Source organism: Pelophylax lessonae, assembly GCF_965119305.1.
Source record: "Pelophylax lessonae genome assembly, chromosome: 1".
Taxonomy (NCBI): Eukaryota; Metazoa; Chordata; class Amphibia; order Anura; family Ranidae; genus Pelophylax; species Pelophylax lessonae.
Window position 1 is genome coordinate 624426348 of NC_138768.1, and position 12280 is coordinate 624438627.

Genomic DNA, 12280 nt, shown 5'->3' on the forward strand with positions numbered 1-12280 from the left:
TGGCCTGGGCAGGAAGGGGGTAAAAGTGCCCAGTATTGACATGATTAAGGGTAGGTTTGCCTGGAGGGAGCCTGCCACTATTTAGAGACCCAGGGACACATTGGACGCCAAACAATAGCACATTGGTAGCTGAAAGCATCCAATGCATCCCCACACACAACTGTGGAGTGGGCCCCCTCCAGGAAAAGCTGCCCTTACTTTATCCACTGTTGTATAAGCTCCAACTTGGGAGACTCTGACAGAATTAGGACCACAGTATACGGAGGGAGCCTTGAAGAGGCACTGTGGCTTTAACATATATCTGAAAATGTGTGCAACTAAACCCTCTGTCCTTGATATAAACTACTAGACAGAGCTAATTTGTTTTTTTTTCTAAGGATTGTAGCTGGTAAGTGTTCTGGGAATTTTTTTGTTGTTTGTAATGTGCTAAGCCCCTTCCATGTGCACCTTACTGTAAAGATGAATTATAGATTGGGGTGGTTGCCACTTATCTGCACAGCTTGTCAGTAGAATACAACTACAGTCCAATCTGAGCATACATGAAGGTGTTACGAAGGAAAAAAAAATTAGACAGCACATTTAAAAAAAGAACTGGCAAATGGCTGAGAGAACAACAGGGGTCAGAGTCAAAGCGAAAGTCCAGGATGAATCTAAGCTGAAAACTGCTCCCACCCTAAATCCTATACCAATTACCCTGTAAAAAGAAGATGCTTATACTTACCTACACTGAGGACACTCTGGCTTGATCACAGACTACAAAGCGGCCAGCTTTAGGCGAGAGCAGAATTTGCCCACCATGGCTGAAATGCCTGGGCAGTGACATCACCCATAAGGCAGCCTTTCTCGGATGTCCTTCCTTTCTCCTGAACCGGGCCGCTGGAAGCCAATCACGTGACCGGACCTGAGCGCCCTCAGAAACGGTAAGTATAAGCATTTTCCTTTTACAAGGTCGTTAGTACAGGATTTAGAAAGGGGTAGGAGCAGAATTAGGCTTAGTTAGGTCGATCCTGAACTTCAACTTTAAACAAATTTGAATGATGTGGACAATAAATTTAAATGAAAAACAGCAAACCAAATCATGGTAAATGTAAATGATAACTATTTTATTTTGAGTATATCAACATCTATTAGGTATACTATTACTACTAAGATTTTTCATTTTACATTCCATCCCAAGAATAGGCACATACCCGCTACAAGTACAGCAGCCGATCATTGCATTTTCCATTTGTTTTTTAATGTTGTTTTTATTTAAATGCATTTATTCCCCAGATAATTTGCATTCTTTTAGGTGACGCCTAGAATCCCAAAAATGTGTTGGCTTGTCAAATTGTTTTGATAAAATACATTTTCTTAGCCTCTTTACTAACACTATGGATAGTTCAGCTATACCCCTTGGACCTTATCCAAGGCACCATTCATGTTTATATCATTTACATTCTGGGAGCTACACAATCTACAAGATTTATAATCTAGGAACCATAAAATCTATATATATCACATCTAGACTTTGCCATGTAGGAAACATTGTCAAAGATAGAATTCATCCTAATCCTGGTGCTATATGTATGAGGTGTGTGTGAGCACGGTAAGTATTGAGTATCCAAGATCAGCTGCAGTAATCAAAAGTGTAAAATCATACAAGTTATCCATAGTTTTAAGACACAATTATTTGTCCATTAGCACTTTACGTCATAGATTGCAAGTAATTACAGTATATGTGTGATTTATATTTCTGATTTGATGTTGAAGTATTGCATTTCTGATTTTTCTATCAATATTATAGACAGCTAGGGTTTGCATAGAATTTGCTAATTCTTTTGGTGCACTAATTGTTTTGGCATGCAGTTTTTACTTGAACTTTGCGACCTTTTGCCACATTTCAGGCTTCAAACATAAAGATATAAAACTGTTATTTTTTGTGAAGAATCAACAAGTGGGACACAATCATGAAGTGAAACGAAATTTATTGGATATTTCAAACTTTTTTAACAAATAAAAAACTGATAAATTGGGCATGCAAAATTATTCACTTAAGTTAATACTTTGTAGCGCCACCTTTTGCTGCGATTACAGCTGTAAGTCGCTTGGGGTATGTCTCTATCAGTTTTGCACATCGAGAGACTGACATTTTTGCCCATTCCTCCTTGCAAAACAGCTCAAGCTCAGTGAGGTTGGATGGAGAGCATTTGTGAACAGCAGTTTTCAGTTCTTTCCACAGATTCTCGATTGGATTCAGGTCTGGACTTGGCCATTCTAAACACCTGGATATGTTTATTTGTGAACCATTCCATTGTAGATTTTGCTTTATGTTTTGGATCATTGTCTTGTTGGAAGACAAATCTCCACCCCAGTCTCAGGTCTTTTGCAGACTCCATCAAGTTTTCTTCCAGAATGGTCCTGTATTTGGCTCCAGCCATCTTCCCATCAATTTTAACCATCTTCCCTGTCCCTGCTGAAGAAAAGCAGGCCCAAACCATGATGCTGCCACCACCATGTTTGACAGTGGGGATGGTGTGTTCAGGGTGATGAGCTGTGTTGCTTTTATGCCAAACATAATGTTTTGCATTGTTTCCAAAAAGTTCAATTTTGGTTTCATCTGACCAGAGCACCTTCTTCCACATGTTTGGTGTGTCTCCCACGTGGCTTGTGGCAAACTTTAAACGACACTTTTTATGCATATCTTTAAGAAATGGCTTTCTTCTTGCCACTCTTCCATAAAGGCCAGATTTGTGCAGTCTACGACTGATTGTTGTCCTATGGACAGAGTCTCCCACTTCAGCTTTAGATCTCTGCAGTTCATCCAGAGTGATCATGGGCCTCTTGGCTGCATCTCTGATCAGTCTTCTCCTTGTATGAGCTGAAAGTTTAGAGGGACGGCCAGGTCTTCGTAGATTTGCAGTGGTCTGATACTCCTTCCATTTCAATATTATCGCTTGCACAGTGCTCCTTGGGATGTTTAAAGCTTGGGAAATCTTTTTGTATCCAAATCCGGCTTTAAACTTCTCCACAACAGTATCTCGGACCTGCCTGGTGTGTTCCTTGTTCTTCATGATGCTCTCTGCGCTTTAAACGGACCTCTGAGACTATCACAGTGCAGGTACATTTATACGGAGACTTGATTACACACAGGTGGATTCTATTCATCATCATTAGTCATTTAGGTCAACCTTGGATCATTCAGAGATCCTCACTGAACTTCTGGAGAGAGTTTGCTGCACTGAAAGTAAAGGGGCTGAATAATTTTGTACGCCCAATTTTTCAGTTTTTTATTTGTTAACAAAGTTTGAAATATCCAATAAATTTTGTTCCACTTCATGATTGTGTCCTACTTATTGTTGATTCTTCACAAAAAATTACAGTTTTATATCTTTATGTTTGAAGCCTGAAATATGGCAAAAGGTCGCAAAGTTCAAGGGGGCCGAATACTTTCGCAAGGCACTGTATATTTTATCATTTGTGTAATCTGAAAATTGTCAAAGTATACCAGCTGGCTGTAATATATAGTAACCAATCACATCTCAGTTTACTGTAATTTCAATAAATGATCTGAGTGGCTGCTATAGTTTACTGCACATTGTACATTATCACTGAACTTTGCCCGGCAACACTGGAAAAGGCCATTTCTGTGCATATCATTACATATTCAAAATGTTCCATATGTCAGCAAATCAACTATCAAATAAGAATGGCATTGAGTACTTTAGGAGTATATCTTGCCTTGTCCATGCCAAGAAAGAACACAATTGCATAGTGTGATATCATCACACTATGCTAGCACTGCCATTGTTCCCAACGTTGCAACATTAGCTTTCCTGTGAACTTGGATGCAGCCTATTGCTCCAGCTGCAAACAGCGAGGAGGCTTTGAATTATGAGCCTCAGGGACAGCTGCACCTTTAGTACAGTTGTAGGCTTCAGTTCAAAGGGTTTTTGTCAATTTCTTCTTATTGTTTAAAATAAGGTATTGAAAATTAACGTACATTTCTGGAAATGCAAGGTTTAAACAGTCCACTATACTCTACAGTCTTCTTGTAGCTGAAAGGAAGTCTGCATATTTTGTTACAAAAATACTGCCCTTGTTAACCTTTCAACTCAGGAAGTGGGAATATTTAGGGGAAAATTGCACAGCTTACCTCTTCTCTGTGGTTCTTTATTGGCATACAAAGAATACTTTGTGTTTTGTACCCAGTAATTTGGTCGACTTCCGCATTGAATCTGGAATCCTGAAAAGGCAAACGACATTGTCTAATTAGATAAAAGATTACAGATGATTTTTCGACGTAATAATCTGATTTGACGATGGACATTCCAACCTAGAAATACAGCAGCAGCCACAGCAAAAGGCAGACTTTGCTATCACCATGAACACAAGCTAAATAAACAGACATACTTAAAGGGAAAATATAATTCTCTTTCAGGGACTATGTATTTTCAGTTCTCATTGTAATAACTGAATGGGAGTCATTTTAATTTGGCTTTCACATTTTGTTTGCATATTGTTGCCTAATATTTAACTAATTTTCAAATGAGCCTATACAGATTTTCATTCTACTGGCTATCTCCATGCCAGTTAGACTGCCATCATCAAATGCTCTACAGGGTAATACAAAGCTCTGTATAGCACTCTAAGTGAAAACGCCAAAGTATGTCTCTCTACCTTGTGTTTGCCAGTTTCTGGAATGTATATTTGAATTTCTTGTTGTACTCCCTATATTGTCGCTTTCCTACTCCTCCAGTGTGCCCTCCTGTACTTCCAATTCCCTCCTTCTCTAGTGTAATCCACTGTACAGATTTTCTTTCTAGTGGCTATCTCCATGCAGGTGAAGCTGCTATCAGCAAATGCTGAAGAGGGTGAGACAAAACCCTTCAACACTCAATGAGGATGCCAAAGTATACCTTTCTTCTCTGTTTTTGCCAGTTTCCTGAATGTATATTTGAATGGCCTGTCTCCAATCTACTGCTGCTTTAATGCTGCTGTGTTGTCATCCATTGACCCTTTTGGTTCCTAATTTCTTACCCTTTTGTCATCCCCACCTTTTTACTCATCCACCAGTGTTACCTCTCTACTGTCCTACTCCTCCTCCAGTATTCCCTCCTGTACTGTTTCTCTCCTTCTCCAGTGTTACCTTCTGTACAGCCCCTTTCCTCCTCCTTTAGTGTCCCCCTGGAACTGTCCATCTCCTCCACCTCCAATGTTCCCTCCCCTACTGCCCCTCTTCTTCTTCCCCATCCAGTGTTCAGACTTGCGCTGCCCCTCTCCTGCCCCTCCAATGTTCCCTTCTGTACTGCCCCTCTTCTCCCTTCCATTGTTTCCTTCCATACTGCCCTTCTTCTCCTTCACTAGTGTTCCTCCTTTACTGTCCCAATCCTACTCCTCTAGTATCACCCCCTTTCCCCGTACTGCCCCTCTCCTCCAGTTCTTCCTCCTGCACCGTCCCTTTCCTTCTCTTCCAGTTTTCCATTCTGTACGATCCCTCTTCTTCTCCAGTGTTCCTTTCTGTACCGCTATTTTCCTGCTTCTCTAGTATACCCTTCTGTCTTGTACCTCTCCCTATCCAGTGCATTCTCCTGTATTGTTACTCCTCCTTCTCTAGTATACCCACTGTATCGTTCCTCTCCTCTACCTGCCATGTTCCCTCCTGTACTGCCATTTTCATCCTTCTCCTCTAGAAGACCCCCCATATATTGTCCCTCCTCTCCACCTCCTGTACTAACCCCCCCCCCATACTCTGTTATCTTCCTCTTGTGTTTCCTCCTTAACTGACATTTTCCACCTCCTCCTGGAGTAAGAGTGGTGGAACAGTATAGTGGGGTATGCTAGAAGAGCAGTAAAATGGCAGTACATGGGGGGGGGGGGGGTGCTGTCCTTCTCCTCCTGTGTATCCTCCTGTACTGCTGTTTTCTTGCTTCTCTAGTATACCCCACTGTACTGTCCCACTACTCCTCCTCCAGTGTTCAATCCTGTACTGTACCTCTCCTTCTCCTCCAGTGCTTCCTTCTGTACTGCCCCTCTCTGCCTTATCAAGTGTTCCTTTTTGTACTGCCCCCCTCCTCACACTCTATTTTAAAACACACAGCTACTTTTAGATACAATCATCTCTGAGTAGGCTATCCCATGCTTAGAGTTCTAGAGAGCAATCTCGTTTATTAAACTTTCACTATGTATAAGTATTTTTAATGTATTCATTCATAATGATAGCACCCACTACAGACAGCCTGCACTCACCCACTACAGACGGCCTGCAGAATCACAGGAAGGGGCAGAGAGACAAGACCAGTCATGCCGCACAAAGAGAGAGAGCTGCAGTGACTGGTCTTAATGGCAGGAAGGTCCTGCAAATAGGCAAAGTTTACACTGGATTACTGCACAGATTTGAAAGAAATACACAAAGCACAGCAAGAATCCAATAAAAATACACATGGTTCTTGTATTTAGACAATATTTTCTTATCTCAATGTTCAGCTTCAACCTTTCATTTGTGAACAGATCTGGACTGCATAGAAATTCCTATGGAGAGAAAAATTACCAAAGCAGCACTTTGACCTCACGTAATTATTTGTTAGGAGCGAAGAAAAAAAAACGCAAATTTAGCGAGCTCACTAGCTCCAGCTCGGTGGCTCACATAAAGCAGAGATCACCTCCATTGGGTGCATAGGAACCAACTCAAAGCATGAGAATACAACGGGAGCACCAAGTCAAAGAGTCCAAATGCTTAAACAATTATTTATATATAAAAAAAACACAGCAAACTAATTTCAGGGTTCACATGCTCCCCTTTTATCAGGGCTTAAGGTTTAAGCAAACTTACATGGGCTCAATGGACCTCTTTAGAACATAAAATCTATATTCAAATGTAAGATAAATATTCAAAATAGTGAAGTTGTGCCAGTGTTAACAGAGAACTACAGAACTATTAAAGCATTTTGGACTCTTTTACCTTTGGCTTGGTGCTCCTGTTGTATTCTCGTGCTTTGAGAAATCTCTGGGGGAGGCCTGTAACACAAACTTGAAAGCCAAGTACTAATTCTGCAAATTACTCGTCAACCAATATCTGACATTACACCAGTCATCAATGACATCTTTCCCTGATCCACAAGCTCTATGTAAACAAGCCTTGGCAGGCGATCAAAAGCCAAAGAGAGGAAAGAGGGCTTCATATGTTTATTTTTTTTTTTTTGGTACACTGAAAGATCACCTGATTGTGAAGTTAAGGGATGACATATTAGAGTCGCAAGGACTTGTGTCTAGAATTCCCACACTGTTTTTTTGTGGCTCTGCTTCTCATCTCTAGTGCTAGCTCCTAGGTAACCATTCCCTCAAAACTAGACAACTACAGAAGTGAGAGAGAGTGAGAACAAAGATCTGACCCCAGTTGTGCCTTCTTTCCTTGGTGTACCCAAGGAATGCATCCATTTTTCCCACCCATCAGCCTAGTCCTAATTAGGAGTGTATTGTTTTCAGCAAATTTTAATTCTCTGATAGACTTGAAATAGAGCACACAAAGGTAGGGAGAAGAGCCTGCCTATCTAATAGGTCCTCTTTTACACACATAATTACAGATGACACAAAGAAACAGGATTTAAGGTAAACCTACTTTAGTCATAAGAAAGGGAGTCGGGTACTGGAGAGGGGAATTAAGATTGCAGGGACTTATGAAGGTAAATATAGTACTTTCTTTTTAAGGTTTTAGACATAAGAACATGAAGAACAAGTAAACCTATCATGTGAGAAAAATGAGGGGTCTTCTTTCAGGCAGTTGACAGTCATCGAAACACACTGGCTTTAAAACTGTTTGAGTTATTGACCCAAAATAAGTATAAAGGTCAGGAAAAATGAACAAAAGCTTAGCCCTTACCCATATACTTGTTTTGGTTCTGTAGCTTTACATATTAAAGTAAGAGGGTCAGTATGACTACCAGGCAATAATCGTTTTAGAAGAGCTCAGCAAAAGCATCCTTCATGTATACCTAAATGTGGTTCATCTTTAGAGTAGGACAACATTTTCTTTCTTTTTACTAGCAACTCATCAGTAATTATTTGTTTCAATACATAAACACTTAGGCCCCTTTCACACAGGCGGACAATTCAGATCCACCTGTCCGTTTTCTTGGCGGATCTGAACGGCCCCCCCATGCATTCCTATGGGGCATCGGATGGCAGCGGAGATATGTCCGCTGACATCCGACCCGATCCGTCAAATCTGGACGGATGGAAACCCTATTTTCCATCCGTCCAGCGGATCGGATCGGATCAGATGAGAACGGACCGACGGTCCGTTCCCATCTGATTTCCCCCATAGAGGTGCATGGGGAACTGACAGCTGTGTCTCCGCACACAGCACGGAGACACAGCTGTCCTCCTGCTGCTCAGCGGGGGATCGGTGGCTCGATCCCCCGCTGAGAAAAACGGAATCCGTCCGAAGGACAGATAGTGTGAAAGGGGCCTAACTTTCTTCTATGCTTAAAGAGCATGTAAACCCAACATTTCATGTTCCTGATATGTGCATGCTGTACCATGTAGTTGTAGGAAAAAGTATCCTGCTCTCTTTGTATGCTTCATTTGTGTGAAATTCCTAGTGTTCCTGCCACCCTCTGCTTTCCTAATAAAAACTGACCACACTAAGCAGGAGAACACACTTGGTCAGTTCTTAGCTGTGCTGGGGACTTAGCCTACTCTCCTCCAATGATTAGACTTGCTCTGCCCCCCCCCCTACTGCACAACCATTCACTGGGCAGCTCATTTGGCTCCTTCCTGTTTCAACATGACTGTGCACCAGTGCACAAAGCAAGGTCCATAAAGACATGGATGAGCACGTTTGGGTGGAGGAACTTGACTGACCAGCACAGTGTCCTGACCTCAACCCAATAGAACACCTTTAAGATGAATTAGAATGGAGACTACGAGCCAGGCCTTCTCGTCCAACATCAGTGTCCGACCTCACAAATGCACTTCTGGAAGAATAGTCAAACATTCCCAATCATACACTCCTAAACCTTGTGGACAGCTTTCCCAGAAGAGTTGAAGCTGTTATAGTTGCAAAGGGTGGGCCAACTCAATATTGAACCCTACAGACTTAAGCTGGATACACACTACAACTTTCTTTAGATTTTTTCCTTTAGATTTACCAAAACCATATAATATGAGATCAAACCTAAACACTTTCAATTTGTATGCAATCAGGCAGGCCCTTGCACTACATAGTTGAAGGCAATGCTAAAGGAAATTGAACAACAGAAGTTGTATAGTGTGTATCTAGCTTAAAGTGGTTGTAAACCCTATATAAAAAAAAAAAAAAAAAAAAAAACCTGCAAGACAAAGGCATAATGAGCTAGTATGCATCGCATACTAGCCCATTATGTTTAACTTACCTTAAAACGAAGCCCCGACACGGACCCCCGGACATCGATGCGGGCGCTGCCATGATCCCTCGTCGTCTCCTCCAGGTTCGGCGGCTCCGGCGCGCTGATTGGCCGGAAGAGACGGCTCCAGCGCGCTGATTGGCCGGAGCCGCGATGACGTCACTCCCGCGCATGCGCGCGGGAGTGATTTTTCCGGCAAGCTCCCGGCAAGTTAATTGAAGGTCCCCCCGGACCTTCAGAGCGCATGCGCCGCTCGCGCGAGCGGCTGCATGCACTGTAAATATCTCCTAAACCGTGCCGGTTTAGGAGATATTATTTGTACCTACAGGTAAGCCTTATTATAGGCTTACCTGTAGGTAAAAGTGTCAAAAAGCGGGATACAACCGCTTTAAGACTTGGATGCCATTAAAGTTCATGTGCATATAAAGGCAGGTGTCCCAATACTTTTGGCATTATAGTGTATATTGCTTAAAAAATAGTAGCCTTTACTATTACTTTACTTGCAACATAAAGCCCCATTTTCTTTTTCATTTTAAATAGATCAGGGGAGGGTTAAAACTGCGGTCAATTTATTTATTTATTTTTAGCCATCTGTGTCTCATTACAGAGATTTCCCATCACTTCCTTTCCTGTAGACTCAACAGAAAGTGAGAGGGTATCTTTCCAATGCGAGAGATATCCCTTCTTATACAGTTGTCAGGATCTCAAGTGTCCCCATTGGAATATTTTAAAATTTTGGATTTGCCGTCTCTTTTCTGGTGACATTGATAATCAGAACAATTAGAGAGTGTGAGCTTCCCTAACGGGGACACAGACAGAAGTGGTTCTAACCCTTTGCCAATCTATCCAAATCTAAAACAATTGTTTGCCTTTAGTTATACTTTAATATGAAATGTAAAAGCAAATAAAGCTGAAATAGATTGCAAGCAGTGGCTCACAAAGGAGGAGGAGATAATACTCGCTGATTCCCTCAGCAGCCATTAGATCAAATGCAAAGATAATAGTGGTGTAACGTAATAATGCAGCTGTGCTTAATTCACAAAAATATGACACATTGCAGTAGAGAAATCAATACAATACAAAACATAGGCCTTAAATGACCTCAATTTATCATGTAGAGGTTCTGTTTATTGATGTTATTTTCAATTTGCATTCAGTCACAGGCAAAATCATTGCTTAAATCCAACTGCAGGAGCATAGCATTAGATATTTAATATTAACTTGCAGACTTCACTGCACATGGACTGTCCAAATGAAAACATCCAATACCTTATAAACTGTATGGGAGATCACCAGACTAAGTAGAATAACCCCTCTTACTTTGCACAGATGGATGAATCTGCAATGTCATTTATTGTTTACTGACAGCTGGCACCAGTGGCTGTCAGAATGCCTGAACAGCTCAAATGGCTGTTCAGCTGACAATTTTTGGCCTGGCTTATCCAATTTTTCAATCGAAGGATGTTGGGTGGGAGGGTGACAACAGGGCTACCCATCAAGTGAATTTTGGCTGGTTCAGCTTTAGCTTTTGGAAATAAAGTATGCTGATCACACTAATTACAGAAATATCAAACATAAATTAAAAATATTCTAGGCAGATAGTGCAAATCATTCAGATAGTGAATGTAGTTCATTTAAATCACTAAAGGGTTAATGTATCTCAAACTGATATTTCAGTTTTGGTCAGACGCTAGAGAAGTAGACCACCAGACAATTTTGGATATCGCTCAGACACTCAATTGGTCTCTTCTTTTCTGGGTCTGCACATCAGCAAAAGCCATGTTAAGACCATGTTCACACTACTCCGACTTGGGACGCGACTTCAAATGGCCCCAAGTCGCTTGTCATTACAAATTCAATGTAAATGAATGAGAGCCGTCTTAATATGCACTACTGAAGTCGCTTTGACTTCAGAAAAGGTTCCTGTACTGTTTCAAGGCGACCTGTATCCGACTTGGGCACATAGACTTTAATGGGAGTCGCTTCTAAGTCGGATTCTTATCTATTTTCAAGCGACTGTGATCAGACTTTCCAGGAAGAAGATAAAGTCACGCTAAAAAGTCGCTCCTTCATGGGGCGACTTTCTGGACGCAGTAGTGTGAACCAGCTCTAATGGCCGGAATACACGATAAGAAAATCGGCTGAAAATTTCCGTTCAGTGAGCGATCGGCCGATATTCTACTCGTTAATGTCCAGCCATCAATGAGCGATATCTATATTGTGAACGAAAAATACCGTTTGAAAAACCCGAAAAATTCTGTCGTCTCATTTGCGAAAGAACGATATTCTATACGTTGGTGTTGAGGTCGTTCAGTTTAACCTCATCAATGTTGGCAACGTTTTCGACCGACGAACACTGTTTCGATGGTCGGCGGGCAACGGTCGGGCGATATTCGGTCCTTGTATGTTGGCAACTTTTTCGACCGACCAATACTTTTTCAAAAGTCGGTGGTCGAATGATCGGGCGATATTCTAATCGTGTATTCACACCATTAGGGTATCTCACTCTCACTGTTAGATTTTTTGTTTACTTTTATTGGAGAATGCAACAGGAGAAGCTGGAAGACACAAGGGTGGGAAGGAACACCCAGAACCTTGAGGATTGACAAGAACAGAGAAAAATATTATAGTATTCTATAGTGCTAGACCTTGCTGTTGGAGTTTAGGGGACATGTAAAAAGCTAAGGATTGACTGCATTTATAATTGAATGTTGTTGTTGCTGTCTGTGTTACATTTGTGAGATTCACCTCTATATTTATACTGATGACCATTTTCACTAAAACAGAAAGTAAGGAGAAATAAAAAATTTTAGGGCTGTCTTCAGAACAAAAGGTAAGGGGCACAGATTAAATCAAAATAAAGTGTCACGCTAAACCATCCATCCAAAAACTATAAAGAAAAAAAAGAATAATCTGTG

General features: G+C 41.3%; 1 protein-coding gene across 7 annotated transcripts in view; it reads right to left on the reverse strand.

Moving 5' to 3' along the window:
* The window catches only part of PDE5A (phosphodiesterase 5A), a 289144-nt gene that overhangs the window by 188955 nt on the left and 87909 nt on the right, over window positions 1-12280 (reverse strand). For all 7 annotated transcript variants that reach the window (XM_082243705.1, XM_082243702.1, XM_082243701.1 and 4 more), the window contains exon 3: window positions 4136-4225. In XM_082243705.1, the coding sequence (XP_082099831.1) occupies window positions 4136-4225 (90 nt within the window). The remainder of the gene's footprint in view (window positions 1-4135; window positions 4226-12280) is intronic.